Raw genomic sequence first — 14,455 nt, 5'->3', positions numbered from 1 at the left:
CGGGAGGCGGGGCCCTTCAGGGGGATGGGAAGGGGCGGAGTCTCTCCGCGCTCGCTTCTTCTTCCCAACTCGGTGGCCGGCCGACGGGCCGGACGCTCCGGGACTCTTGCAAGACCGTTTAGGAGTGCAGCTCCAGACTCTCCACCCCAGCGTCCAGTCCCTGCCACCTTGCCGCTTAGCCCCGAGTAGGGTGGGAGTCCTGTAAAATGTAGAACCACGCCAAGCTGGGAACTAGAAGTCCCCAAGTCTGCGAATGCTAAGCCGGAAGGTGTGTGGCGTTGAGCAGGAGGGCCTGAAATTACTCATTGTGTAGTCACTTTAGTTCTTCAGCGGCTGAATTGTGGCTCCTCAGGAATGACAGGGCACCTTCATTTCCTGCTTCCGTGACTGTGTAGTAGAGAATAACCTTTGTTTTGTTGGAGGTTTACAGGGACACCATGACCTAGCCCACGCGGATGGCTGCAAGAACGAAGAATGCCTGCAGCAAGAAGATGATAGCAATCAACCACACCCTCTCCCTTATTTTTCCTCCCCCTCCCTTACTTTTTGTATAAAAGGAGCCTGTATTCTGACTAGAGTAGGATGGTTCTCCAAGACATTAGTCTGCCATTCCTCTTGGTCTGCCGGCTTTCAGAATAAAGTCGCTTTTCCTTGCCCCAGCGCCTTGTCTCCTGATTTATTTGCCTGCAACGACCAGTTTTGCTCACTGGGCCAGGCCCTCAGGCCATCCAGCTCACTGTGGAGTGTGCTTTGGATCCAAGTCAAGCTTCTTGTCTGGAACTGGGTTCTCTTGACCCCAGAGTCAAAGACCTGGCTTTGGAGGCTGACTGGTCTGAATCAGAATCGCCTCCAGCACTGACTGGCTCTGTGACCTTGGACGACTTACTTAGCTTCTCTCTGATTCCTGTCTATAGACGGAAATCCATCCAGTTCATAAGCCGATGTGAGACATGTAATTGCTTAGTGTACTGCCATCAGAGAGCAAAACACAACAGCTGTCAGCTGCTGTAATGCCTGGGAAGACGTCCTGATGTTCAGTTAGGGGTTTAGAGCTGAGCTCTGTTGGCAGCAGCAGCATGGGACAGGAGGAGCCAGAAATAGACACTGAGAGCTGGAGTGACACGTTTGTCAGGACAGCCACTCTCTCTTATACAGTTTCCCAGTAGATTGACATTTGCTTCTGATTTCTCCTGAGGTCTCTCTCCTTGGCTTGTAGATGCTCATCTTCTCACTGTGTCTTCACGTAGTCTTCCCTCTGTGTGTCCCATTTCCTCTTCTTATAAGGACACCAGCCATATTGGATTAGGGCCCGCCCATATGACCTCATTTTACCTCTTTAAAGACTGTCTCCAAATACAGCACATTCTAAAGTACTAGAGGCTAGGACTTCAACATACGAATTTTAAAGGACACAATTCAGGCCGTAACAGGGGGTGCTATTTTAAATGCTATTCTTTAAAAAATTTTTTTGATTTCCAGTTGTTCATTACTAGTCTATAGAAACACGATTTATGTTTGTGTGTTGATCTTGTATCCTGTGACTTTGCTAAACTCAGTCATTAGTTCTAAGATTTCTTGGAATCTTCTATATAGACAATCATGTCACCTGTGAATAGGGACAGTTGTGTTTCTTCCTTTCCAGTGCATATGCCTTTTATTTTTCTTGCCTTATTGCACAGACTAGGACCTCCAGTACGATGTTGAGTGGGAGTGGTAAGAGTGGGTATCTTGCCTTTTTCCTGATCTTGGGGAGAAAGCATTCAGGCTTTCACCATTAAGTATGATGTTAGCTGTACATGTTTGTTTGTTTTGTATCTCCCCCTTATCGGATTGAGGAAGTTCCCTTCTACTCCTAGTTTTCTGAGACTTTTTATCTTGCAGGGATGCTGACCTTTGTAAAATGTTTTATTTTACATCAATTGGTATGATCATCTCCACACTATAATATGGTGGAATTTTTTTTTTTTTTAATGTTGAGCCAGTGTTGCTTTCCTGGGATAAACCCCACTTGGCTGTGGTATATTATTCTTTTTGCATATTGCTGTATTTGATTAATAATTACAGTGTCTATTTTGTTTCTCTTATTCATGAGAGATACTGCTCTGTAGTTTTCCACTTTTTGTACTGTCTTTGTCTGGTTTGCATATTTTAAATGTGTTGTTTGAATAAGGATACAAATGAGGTCCACATGCTGAGATTTATTGATGTCTCTTAGGTATTTTTAAAGGTATAGGTTCTCCCTCCATCTCTCTCACCTTTTTGTTCCCCTTGCAAATTTATTTACTGACAAACACAGAAGGCTGTACTGGTTACCACTAGAATATGTTGCCTGTAGACAGGTATTCAAGACCCAGTGTCCAAAGGGCACTGCAATCAGCATCACAAGTCTCCAGCTAGTCCTGGGTAAAGCATGGTAATTCCCAGGGGTTGCACTTGCAGGTGCGAAGTTGGGCAGAATCACTCCTGGTTGAGAGGGTCAGGGAACCATGGGACAGGGAGACTGGGTGAAGGTACGCATCCATGGTGGGCAGAGTGGAACTGGGGGCAAGACCAGCTCTTCTTTGTTACCTCATTTTGTTCTCACCTTGTTCCTGGTCTTTGTTACTGCTTGTTATCTGAAGCCTGTGCTGCAGCAGCTGCTCTGTCTCTGGGATGGCACAGGTCTGGGTGAGAAGCCAGTGTCTGGAGAGGATTAATGCCTTCCGTGGGCACAGAAAGGACTCTGGAAATTACTGAGATCAATGGTTTCTTCCTTTTTTATTTTCTCAGCTGTTCCTGTAATCTTTGTTTTCCTGCCCACTGCCCCTCGTGAGTGGTGCTCTACCTAGGTCAATCATTGCTGAGGACGATGGCTTGAATCCAGCCCAAGTTCTTCACACCCTTTTGAACATTGTAACTTGTCAGAGTAAAGGGAGAAATGGTGTTCCCAGGAGTAAGCAGAGTGCAGGATGGCTGGTGGAGGGAGAGGTGCCAAATGAGCTGGCAGATGTAGGTAGTGCTTAAATTGTATCTTTGCAAAAAAAATTATGAGTTTTCTTTAACTAGTAATATTAAAATCATTTAAATGATAATGATAATAGTAGCTAAAATAAATAAGCCCTTAGTACAGGTTTGTTACTGTTTAAAGTGTCTTTCATGAGTTAATTTATTTAATTCTCACAACCCCATAAGTACAAACTATTTTTATTCCCACCTAGAAATGAGAAAATTAAGGCCCATAAGCGGTCAAAAATAACTTGCCCAAGAGGCAGAGCTGTGTTTTGAATCCACATACTCTGCTTTCAAAACCTCATTCTTAAATCCAGTGATATTCACAGACAACATGGTCACTCTAGAAAATGCCAGGAACATTGAGAAAGGCTCCTTGTGAAACTTTGGGATTGCTTTGCCTGATTTTGTTTTGTTTTTCTTTTTGTAATATTGGTAGTTCTATATTTGCTGGATTGTTTGCAGCAAGGAGATTTCCCCTGGCACTTTGATAAATTGCTGAAAAGCATGAGAGGTAATCCAGCCCCTGGTGTCTTTGATAAGGTATCACCAACACCATGCCCTGACTGGGCACCAGCCAGCTTTCAGCTTTTATTCCTCACTCTGCTGGTGTCCTTTCTGCCAAGCTTTCGCAGTTAACCTCAACGGCCCATCTCACAGCCACTGCCTCGTGCATACTTGGAACCTCTCTGCCACTCTCGATTCACTCTATAGCTCGGCAAATCCACAACCAATGGCCTGTTTGCATCCAGTGGTCAGTTTTCTCTGTTCTGAGCCTGAGCCTATTCAGCCGACCACAGCTGGGAGACACACAGCCACGCCGACCATCATCACTTCCATTCCATGACCACGAGCCCTGGGTAGCCCATGGAGCTGCCTGTAGTGCCTCCCTAGCCCCTTTTCTCTTTTTACTCTCAGAGAACATTTCCCACCTTCTCTGTCCTCTAAACCTCCTCGACCTCATCTTCCGCCCTCAGGTGATGAATGTGCTTCTTTCCTCATTGAGAAATTGAAACCATCAGAAGAGAGCTTCCAAAGATTCCCTCCACTGCATCTACCCACCGGCAGCCTCTGCACCTGAATGCTCTGCTCATCACCTGCTGCCACTGGCGGGTTAGCCCAGAGTCCCACCTCTGCTCAGGCACTGGGTCCCAGCCCCCACATCTAGCTGAAGGCGCGGCCGCAGCAAGCCCCTTCTGTCTTCTACAGCAGCAGCTTCCCCTCCTTACTGCATCCTTTCCCACCACATTCTTAAAACAGAAAGGCAACTTCTCATCTCCCCCATTTCCTCTGCTAGCTACCGCCTCACTTTATTTTTGTCTTCCTTCACAGCAAAACTCCTCCAAAGAGTTGGTGCCAGTTTTTCTGCTTCAGTTTCCCCCCACCTGAGTCTTCTTAAACTCTGTCTAATCAGATTTTTACCCCTTTGCACAACCAGACAGACTTTTCACCATGTGAACACACCCATTCAGATAAGGAGGTAGGGCGTCCGTCGCCAGATTGTCAGAAGCCTCTGTGCTCACACCCACTCCCCGCCTCTCAGACGTAACCACTGTCCAGACTTCCAAGCACAAATTGGTTTTGCCTTTTAGGAATTTATGTAAATGGGATTATACAGTATGTATTCTTTTGTGTCTAGCTTCTTTGGCATTATGCTTTTCAGATTCATCCATATTGTTGTGACAACAGCTTGTTCATTGTCATTACTGGTTAGTATTCCATTGTATGAGTAGACAAGGGATTTCCCCGTTCTACTATGGATGTGCATTTGGGTTGTTTCCAGTTTGTGGCTGTTATGAATAACGTTCCTGTGCACGTTATCGCCACATCCTGTGGGCACAAGTGTCTGGATTTCTGCTGAGTGTTTACCTAGGGAAGGAGCCATCGTTAGGTACACAGTGTTTAACTGTAGCAGGGACAGCAAACAGTTTTCTACAGTGATTGTGCTGGTTTTCACTGCCACCAGCAGTGATGAGAATTCTTGCTTCTCTACATTAGAGGTTGATAAATGTTTTCTGTAAAGGACCAAACAGTAAATATTCTAGATTTTGTGAACTCTGCAGCCTCTGTCTCCACTGCTCAACTCAGTCCTGCAGCACAAAAGTAGCCCTGGGCGGCCACAAAGCTTGTGGCAAGCAGACACCGCTTCCCAACCCTTGTTCTACCTCCTTTCTGACACGTGGCACTTCAGTCTTTTTAATTTGAGCCATTTTTTAAAAAATATATAAACTTTTTTTTATTGAGTTATAGTCATTTTACAATATTGTGTCAAATTCCAGTGTAGAGCACATTTTTTCAGTTATCCATGAACATACATACATTCATTGTCACATTCTCTTTCGCTGTGAGCCACCACAAGATCCTGTATATATTTCCCTGTGCTACACAGTACAATCTTGTTTATCTATTCTTAATCTGAGCCATTTTAACCTGTAGTCACAGTTCCCTAAGGAGAAGTGAGATAAGCTCTTTTTGAAACGTTTCTTCTCTTGCAGATGTCTTCGTGGAGGTCCTTCTTGCCCAGGGGGTAGCTTGTCTTCCTCACTGATCTGTACCAGTTCTTTGTGCATTTCCCTGCAGACCTTCTTTGTCCGAATCCCCTGTTGCGACCCTCCTCCCACTGGGTAGCTTCCTTTTCATTCTCTATGATGTTTCTGGCTCTGTCATTAAATTTGGCCTGTACTGAGTATTTCCTTTCCTATGTTTCCATTGTTTTTTTGTTCCTTCTATTTTACTAAATTCTTATGATAGATGCTTACTTTAAAAAGTTTTAGTCTCGTTTATTTTCTAGTTTATTAGTTTTACTTATTTTCACTTAAGGCTATAATTTTCCTTCAAGAACAGGGTTAACTGCATGACCCAAGTTCCAATTAGTAATTCCATTAGGGTTCATCAGTTCTAAATATTTTCTAACTTCCATTATGATTTTTCTTTAACTTATGAACTGTTTAGAAATTGTTGACTGAAATAAAATCACACAGGGTGAGAGTTGTGGGTTAACTTTTATTCAGGGCAAAATGAAGACAATAGTCCAGGAGACAGCACCTCAGAGAGCTCTGAGAAACCATTCCAAAGAGGAGGAGGAAAACTCAGTATTATATATGATTTCAGTGAAGGGGGGACGTGCAGTCAAGCACACGTTTAGGCAGAGGCTGCTGCTAGTCATGAAGAGCATATGTCACCGTTAATGATTTTAGTGCTTTTCTAGATACGAGGAGACACAACAATTCAGGTTTATAATTTGGGTTTTCCTGAAAACATTTAACCATCTGAAGGCCTGTTCAGCCAGTTTTCCCAGAGCACAGAGCGCCTCATTCCTGATCTCCACCTTGAACTCCTTTTGGGGAGTGTTGAAGGTCAGCGACTGCAGTGGCTTGTCATTTAATCCAAGCAGAGTTAGATGGCAAGTGCTAATGTGATCCAATCCTTGTAGAGGCAGATGGTAAGTGCCAATTTTTAGTTAGCAAAATATATGCATTTATTTAAAAAATACAGGTTTAAAAATCTTTCTTTTTGTCATTAATTTATAAATCAGAGAGATAAGAACCTAACTGTATTGTGTCAGTGAACTTCGTGTGTCTCTTCAATTCTTTGAAATTTGTTGAGATGCTACACAGTCAGCTTTCATAAATGTTTCACGTATGCCTTTAACAAAAAGTATAAAGGATGCAATGTTCTGAATATGCTCACTGGATCAAGCTTGTCGGCTGTATTCAAACCTGACTAATTTTGGGGGCGTGTATTCCAGATCTATCAGTTACTGAGATATGTTAAAATTTCCCATGATTGAGCAACTTCTCTCTGGGTGCTTTGTCAATACTAACAAAGTCCCTTGGAGGTCAAGTCCTGAGTAATATGCAGTGTTCCAGCTCCCTGGTAAGGTACGTCTTTCATCAAGCAAGCCCTAAGATACGTCTTGATCTCCTGTATCTCAGGTGATGCTTCTTTTTTTTTCTTAAAGTCTATTTTGTCCAATATAAGCTATTTCAGTTGTATTAGCCAGGTGTATCTTTATTCATGCTGCTTCTTCAAATTTGTCTTTATTATTAGGTTTCAGGTGAATAAATAGGAAAAGCTGTAATTTAAAAAAATTGAGTAAGAGAATCTTTTTTAGCTCATGCGTTTGGTTCATTTTTATTTATCAGGTAATATTTATGTTTATAAATTTATTTGTACTATTCCATCAGGTAACTCTTATTTTTCTTTTTTCTCTCTCTCTGGTTTTGGCATTAAACACTATTTCTAGCCTTTGGAGTTATCCTTGAAATTTAAAATGAATATTTTAACTTAATATTTGAGTTACTGTAATTACTCTTCCATTGAATGAGGATCTTAGAATACTTTAAGTCTGATTATCAGCCCCCTCTACATAAATGTGTGTACACACACACAACTCTATGCAATAGATGCATAAAATAAAATTCATTCTCTGACTTCTCTGTTTTGAACACAGGAATTACCTTTGTCCTTCACAGTCTTCTAAACCTTTTAAATACTCTCTCATATTTTTTCCACCTCCTTATCCCGGGCTGCATTAGGATAATGTCTTCAGTTGTTTTAGTTCACTAATTTTCTATCTGATTGTGTCCAATCAGATATTTAACCTCTCCATTGGGTTATAAATTTCAATCATTATTTTTTTTCTCTTTAGAAGTTCTGTTTTTTAAATATCTTGGGTCCTTTTACTAGTCATTTATTCTTTACTCATATTTTCAATCTGGAGTTTTATTTTTTAAAACATTAAAAGTGATTTTTAATCCTGTGTCTCATCTTTCCAATATTTGAGGTCTTTTCAGCTCTGATGCTGTTGCTTTCTTCTTCTGGTTCTCAGTATGGTGCCTTATTTCTTTGTGTGTTTTGTGGGTTTTTTTTCTTTCTTTCTTTCTTTTCTTTCTTTCTTTTTTTTTTTTTTTTACTGTGAATTTATGTTCTTCAGAATTTTGTGAGAATTCTTTGAGTCCTGAATTCTTCAAAAGATTTGCATTTCCCTTTTCCAGGTATCTTGGAGGAAATTACCAACATGAGTGGTGACCAATTTAAAATAATCTTGGCTGGAGATTTCTGGGATCTCCTAGTAGTGTTGATTTGGGTGGCTGCAAATCTGCACACGGGACAGCTTGTGTTTAGGACCACAAGGGGAGATACTCCCACTCGCAGTGCTAAGGATTGAGACAGGCAGGCTTTGTTTGTCCTGCTTCGCATGTGAGTATCTCTCTAGTTCTCTGTGTTGAAGTGTAGCCCAGGGTGTTGTGGCTCCACATGGTGGCTTCCCACATCCCAGAACCCCCTGTAGTCCCGACCCTTCTGACCTCCCTGCAACGGCTCAGCCCAGTGTCACTGGCCTTTGACTAATTCCCTCAGGGCAAAACCCGGCTTAGTCCTTATTTACCTATCTGGATTCCTATTTTAGTTTAATTTTTCAGTCTCTAAGAATTTCCTGTATTCTTTTCATTTCACTGATACACTTAACTTCTAAGTGCCATGTGTAGTCTATGTAGTTGTTTTAATCAGGAGAGTTTTTAAGGGTTCAGTCAGACAAACTGCCAGTAACAATCTTCTGTAGTTCCTTTTTTTTTTTGTAATTACACTGAATAGAAATGTATAGAAAATGTTTGCATAAATTAGTAATTTTGTACTGAAGTCTAAGTTTTTTTATTTAATGATTGTGTCTTGAAGATCTTTTCAGTTCATACATAAAATTTTTTTAATAATAGCAATCTAGGTAATTTGAAGCTTCTTACTGAAGACAACAAGAAAACTGAACAAAATATATATGTAGCATCTGGTTGACAGCACTACCAAAAGAACAAGGTACCAAAGAGTTATCAGGCCAAAGCAAAGCATTCCTGTCAGCTGAAAAAGCCCTTGTTGGAATTTTCAAATAGAAACCTCATCCAAAGACTTTGCTTTCATCTTATTGGTCAACACAAATTTCAAGGAACATGGGAATTTTTATCTTTTTTTGATGTGCACGTGATCTGCCACGATGTGATTCTGTTTCTAATGCAATGGGAGAATAAATATCCTAGTACAAGGCAACTTGTTACATTCATTTTTTCCCCCATATGTTTAACTTTAGGAAAAATTTCAAAAATAAAAAAGCTACAAAACCCTTTCATTTATGTTTTTATTGGGGTTCATCCATTTCACTCATCCAGTTAGACCTGGCACATACGTCACATTTAATTTTAATTGCTGATATTCGTGTTAAGCCTCTTTTTCATGTCATTTATGTTTGGTTTGTCTTATCATTCACACTGTCTTTAACAGCACTTAGCCTTAAGTCTGCAGCCAAACATTTGTTGAATAGATACATGAAAGAATGTGTATACTTAACCTCTTATTTTTCAGTGGAAATAGATTTCTGTTCTAAGTTATATGTCCTTCTTCCCACAGGAAGTTTACAGCTGCTGGTTTAGCTATTCTTAACTTTTTGGGGCAGATATGGAACATTTCTATGCTCTGATAAAAGTAAAGTATCCTTAGAAAAATGCACATATGAATTTATACCAAATTTTGCACACGGTTCTAAGGTGTTCATAAATGCTTGAAACGTCAGTTTCTGAATCCCAGCTAAGTGATCTTTGCTCCAGTGAGGTCTTAACCTTGACATGTTGGAGGTTTGGGTCTTGCTATGGTCTAAATGTGTCTCCCCAGAATTCATCCTTTGAAATGCTAACCCCCAAGGTGACAGTATATGGAAGCTGGGCCTTTTGGAGGGGATAGGGCCTATAGGGAAGATCATATGTGAATGGGATCAGTGGTCCCATAAAGGAAGCCAGAGAGCTCCCTCACCCCTTGTGAGGTACACGTGTGAGGACCCAGCAGAAAGACGGCCACGTACAAACCAGCAGGCAGGCTTCCCAGACCCTGAACCTGCCAGCACCTTGATCTCGGACTTCCTGCCTCCGGAACTGTGACAACAAAGCTCTGTTGTTTATAAATCACCCAGTCTGTGGCATTCTGTTGTAGCAGCCTGGACAGACTAAGACAGGTGTATAGTCAGCTCCACTCCACAGCCATGGTGCTGTCGAGACTGCTGCAGTTCTTCTAGACAGGGCAGCAGCTCCTTTCTGGAGAGCTCTCAGGGCAGAGCATATGTTGCAGATAGGAGTCAGGGCAGCTCATGGTGACTCCTTCCTGCACTGTGGCCCTAGGAGCCAGAGGTGCCCCTCATCAGATGGTGTCCTTGCACTTAAGCAACCTAAACAAAATCAGAATTAGGGTGACCGTACATCTCAGCTTGCCTGGGACAATCCTGATTTACATCTGTGGTCTAGCGTAGGTTTTAATAGTGTTTCCATTCACTCTCAAAAGTGTCCCCCAGTTAGGACAACAAAGTATGTGGTCACCCAACTCAGAGTGAGCAGGCCTTGATCAATTTCTAGCTTTATTTCTTGCCAATCGTGTAGATTCCGTTCCCCAACCCTGTGCTTCCCAGAGTCTGGTTGTGCTGTCTAACTGTTCCTCCTCCTCCTCCTCCTCACGCTTGGTCCAGAATTTGATCTGCCTGATCAGGAGCCAAGACTCTTGAGGTGCTCGCACCAGCAGCTGTATGCAACTCAACTCCTCCACAGAGTCTTTTTCATAAAACACCCTCCGGTCCAAACTCCCTTCTATCAGAGGACGCAGCAGGGCATAGCGAGCACAGCCTCTGAAATCCTCCAAGGGACCATGGCCCAGTTCTACTTGCCTGTGTGCCAGCCGGTACTGCTTTTGTCTGTCAGAACCTGTCAGGACTTCTATCCGGGTGGCTTTCTGTGGCCCCTCCAGGATCACTGTCAGGTGGTTGCCTTTTAAAGGGTTGAGGGTGGCGTAGCAGTCCTTACTCAGTGTAAGTGTATCGTGGGATGTTGCTCACTGCTGACATCATGTCAGTGTGGACACTGGCAGTGGGGTTGTCCGGTTCACTGAAGGTCTCTTCCTTCTACAGGAAAGCACACGTCCTCCAGCACAGAGTAGTTGCTCACGTGGTGGAAGACTGAGTTGCTGAAACGAATTGGGATGTTTTGGGCCAAGAGAAGACGGAATTCAGAAAGAAGCAAATGAGTAGGAGTGTCTCCGTGGAAAAGGAGGAGGAGAAATGTCAGGCGGGAGAGGTCACTTGTGTGGAAAACTTTCCCCGAGAGGCTCAGGATGGAGAACTCCAGGATCACCCAAGGTCGCTCTTTCCAGGCTAACAGTGTCAAATAGATGGTAGAAATAAATTTGGGGGTGCAGTGAACATTATCTTCCAGCATCAGGGAGTGTCTGGAGACACTGATAGCGAAGTTCATGAGGAGGGCATAATCCGCTTTCTGCCTGGAATACGGTGTCTTGCAGGGTGGAGAGTGGTTACTGTTGTTCAGGCCTCCCAGGAGAGGGGAGCCGCTGATGTGGCCTTGGACCACGAGTAGCCTCCGGGCCTCAACATGTGCTTTGAAGCCGTCTGAAATATTGGTGACCGTCTGGTTGAGCCACTCAGGGTCGGAGTCTGACAGGCAGACCAGCACCACAATGCAATTCAGTTCAGCTTCTGAGGAAGCTTGGAACAGGGACTGCAGGGTGTCCAAGAGGTAGCTCCCATGAGGGTGACGTGCTGAGGAGATGCCCGCCACCAGCAGCTCTGGGGGGAGGAGGGGGGCCCTGAGCACTTTAAGATGGTGAAGAGTTCCCGGTCCCTCCTCCCACGCCTGCCCCTTAATGCGCGTCACCTGTGACAAACTCACATTTCCTCTCCCTGGGAGGGCAGACCTCTGGTCAGAAATAGTAATGGTTTTATTTGATCACCATTTCAGAAGGACAAGGCTCCCTCTGATGGGAAAGACTGCCGGGTACCCAGGGTAAGCTTGCCGGCCTTGTCCTCAGTGTTATCTTAGGGACCATGGGTCAACCAGACCTGGGGACCTAGGCGGACCCAAGGGTTCTGGCAATCTGGTGCCTGTAGGACTACACCCCTGCCGTCTCGTGCCTCCTTGCAGACTTCTCCCATGCCCCTCCAGGTCCTCTCCCAGCTGGGACTGATTGTCTCTAAATGAGGGCTCCTTAACGGCCACTGTTGGCATCTCAGCTTGTTGGTCATTCAAGGGGGCGGAGAGTGGAAGAAAATGTGCATGGGGTTATAACCCACACTGCGATCTGTAACAGGCTCTGCCTCCGAGCCCCTTCCTTTCCTCGCCAGCCCATCCCCCCTTTACCCACCTTCCTTTCTCTTATTGTAGTAAATGCCTATCTGACTGTCTCCCAGTCTGACCACTGGGTTGCCCATACTCACTCTTTTGCTGGGGAGGAACTCCAGCTAGGAATTTGTACTTGGCTTGCTGGAGTAGAGAGGAGGTTTTCTGCATGTCCTTGAAGGTTTCCAGATGGTTCTTGACTTCAGAACTGATTTGCTCCTGGTCTAGCTGCCACAGTATTTTCTTTTCCTCCTGCTTATAGTAAGATAAGCATCAGCCCTGAGGGTTTCCCTTAGACCCTTGGAGTCAATTGAGGGTTGGATCCCCCTTTAGGGCAGGCCAGGCAAGCCCCAGGATGTAGTCAGCCACTCTCCCACCCCCATCCTGGGGACACACGAGACTTTCTAGAAGAGTTGGTGGTCCCTGGAGTCAGCGGAGTGGACCCTCAGTTTTATGTGGAATGTCTATGGGAAGGTCCCAGGAGTATGTAAAGTAAGAACTTGCCGGCCCCACATCTAAGTCCCCTGCAGTTATCAGGCAGCAGACATCGTTAATTTGGCTTAGACTCTGTGGGGTTCTGCAACAGATGCTGAGGGCCGATGCCTGGTCCTGTCCTCAAAGAAGTTACACATGGTGCCTCAATCCAAAAGTCCTCTCTTTTGCTCAATTCTGACCACACACACATCACTAAACCATGTCCCCACACCCGCCTTATGCTACGCTCTAGCTGCTCTGAGGCATTTCAGAAAAACGTGGACGCTAGGACCTGAGCACAGCCTGGGCTGGATGTGGTCTTCTCCACTTGCAGGTATCGTACATCAGGGAGGAGCTATTTCAGAGCTCTGAGTGTCTATCCCTGCAAATGAGGAGTGGAAGGAGTAATGTCTCTGGCTCTGGAAGGGACGTGGCCCTGCTGGCTGGCATCGCGGCGGGCTGGTCTTGCTGGTCAGCACAGTCTTGAAGAAGTGGTTTGGCGGCTCTCTGCCCACGTAAAATGCCTTCCCTTCCTCCTTGTCTTTACTCAAATCTTGTATGTATTTCAAGTTCAATATTTATCTTTTCTCTGAACCTCTTCTGATTCTTCAAGAGCTTTCTTCTTAGAACTTCCATGGTGATTTCAGAGTGTCTGCATAACTGGAAAACTTCCCCCTCTTGAAGGACTTGCAAGTAGTCCAGCCTCAACCTCTGGGACTTACCAACGATAAGCTGTACTTAAGATGCTCTTCATTCTCCTCTTGGAGGAAGAAGCCCAGGAGGGTCAGGGATACAGCAACCAGAAGAAATTTCCACAGGCAGTGATACATGGGAGCTGGGCAGGCTTAGGTCTGCAGAGAGGTGGGCAGGTCATGAGCCCACGTCCGCCCGCCCAGACGCTCAGGGCCCCCACTTCCTGCCCTCCCTGCCCCACCTTTCCCCCAACTCTGGCCTCCCCTGTGGGCAGCCACCCAAGGAGAAGAAGGTGGAGAAGTGTGACGCTGCTTGGCCGCCACCTCGCTCCCCTCCAGTCTGGGCTTCCAGGTGAGGCTGGGGCCTCTTCTGTCCTTTAAACACTCATGGAGAAAAGACCCAAGCAGAAGGGTGAGTTGCCAAGAAGAAACAAGGGTTAGGGACTCACCAATCCTTCCCCATACCTCTGACTCAAGCCAGGGTCTCCCTTTGGGAGTTACGGCCAACGATGGGATCTCATTTGTTCGCTCCTCACTTACTTTCGTGTCTGACCGTCCTCAGGACAGTGGTTGGTAGATTATGAGGGTTTGAATCCAGTCAGAGGGACCGAGGGAAAGTTGCTGGTACAAATCTCACTCCCTTCCTGGGCTAGTAAGAAGGGTGGAAATTTAAAAGTGACTGGAAACTTCTAATCCTGTGAAAGTCTTCACCGTGTTTGGAGTATTCTAGCCACTGGGCTCTTTGTGTGACAGAAAATGTGGCTTGAAGGTTTATCGGAGCACAGGGATTTCTCGGAAACCAAGGAGAACTGGCTTTAGTGTTGATGAGGGCCCAGAGGCTCTTCTGAGGTAGCTGAACCCGGGCGTCTCTCCCAGGAGACCCTGCTTGATAACCGTTGTTCCCCTGAATGGGGCTGCTCACCCCCCAGCCTCACAGCAGACACCCGTTTTTGGACAAGACTGAGAGCCAGCTTTCCAGCCTTTGATCTCAAATTAACTGTCAGTCTGCATCAAATGGATAGGGGTGGGACTCCAGTGATCCCTTCCCCTGTTAGAGGGTCCAGTCCTGCCCCTCCGGCCCTGCTGCCATCACACTGGGCTGCCTGCTGGGTCTCTGAGTCCTCAAACCTCTAGCTCTTCCTAGGC

At 45.0% G+C, this 14,455-nt stretch overlaps 1 protein-coding gene and 2 long non-coding RNA genes across 3 annotated transcripts; 2 read left to right on the top strand and 1 right to left on the bottom strand.

Moving 5' to 3' along the window:
* The first annotated feature begins 84 nt into the window (after positions 1-84).
* LOC141574732 (uncharacterized) lies at positions 85-660 on the top strand. The gene is made up of 2 exons (XR_012501737.1): positions 85-268; positions 423-660. It is a non-coding gene; the product is annotated as an uncharacterized LOC141574732 (long non-coding RNA).
* A 6,140-nt stretch (positions 661-6,800) lies between these two features.
* On the top strand, positions 6,801-9,100 carry LOC141574835 (uncharacterized). Its single transcript, XR_012501976.1, has 3 exons — positions 6,801-6,923; positions 7,986-8,190; positions 8,703-9,100. It is a non-coding gene; the product is annotated as an uncharacterized LOC141574835 (long non-coding RNA).
* A 1,064-nt stretch (positions 9,101-10,164) lies between these two features.
* LOC123617207 (alpha-1,6-mannosyl-glycoprotein 4-beta-N-acetylglucosaminyltransferase-like) lies at positions 10,165-13,447 on the bottom strand. Its single transcript, XM_045517596.1, is given in 6 exon segments — positions 10,165-10,192; positions 10,451-10,819; positions 10,821-10,916; positions 10,918-11,593; positions 12,242-12,398; positions 13,340-13,447. Coding segments are annotated over 6 exon segments (1,434 nt in total).
* Positions 13,448-14,455: the final 1,008 nt, after the last annotated feature.

The sequence above is a fragment of the Camelus bactrianus genome, chromosome 23 (genome assembly GCF_048773025.1).
Source record: "Camelus bactrianus isolate YW-2024 breed Bactrian camel chromosome 23, ASM4877302v1, whole genome shotgun sequence".
Lineage (NCBI taxonomy): Eukaryota > Metazoa > Chordata > Mammalia > Artiodactyla > Camelidae > Camelus > Camelus bactrianus.
The sequence above is the reverse complement of the archived record's forward strand: the minus strand, read 5'-3'. Positions and strand labels throughout refer to the sequence as shown.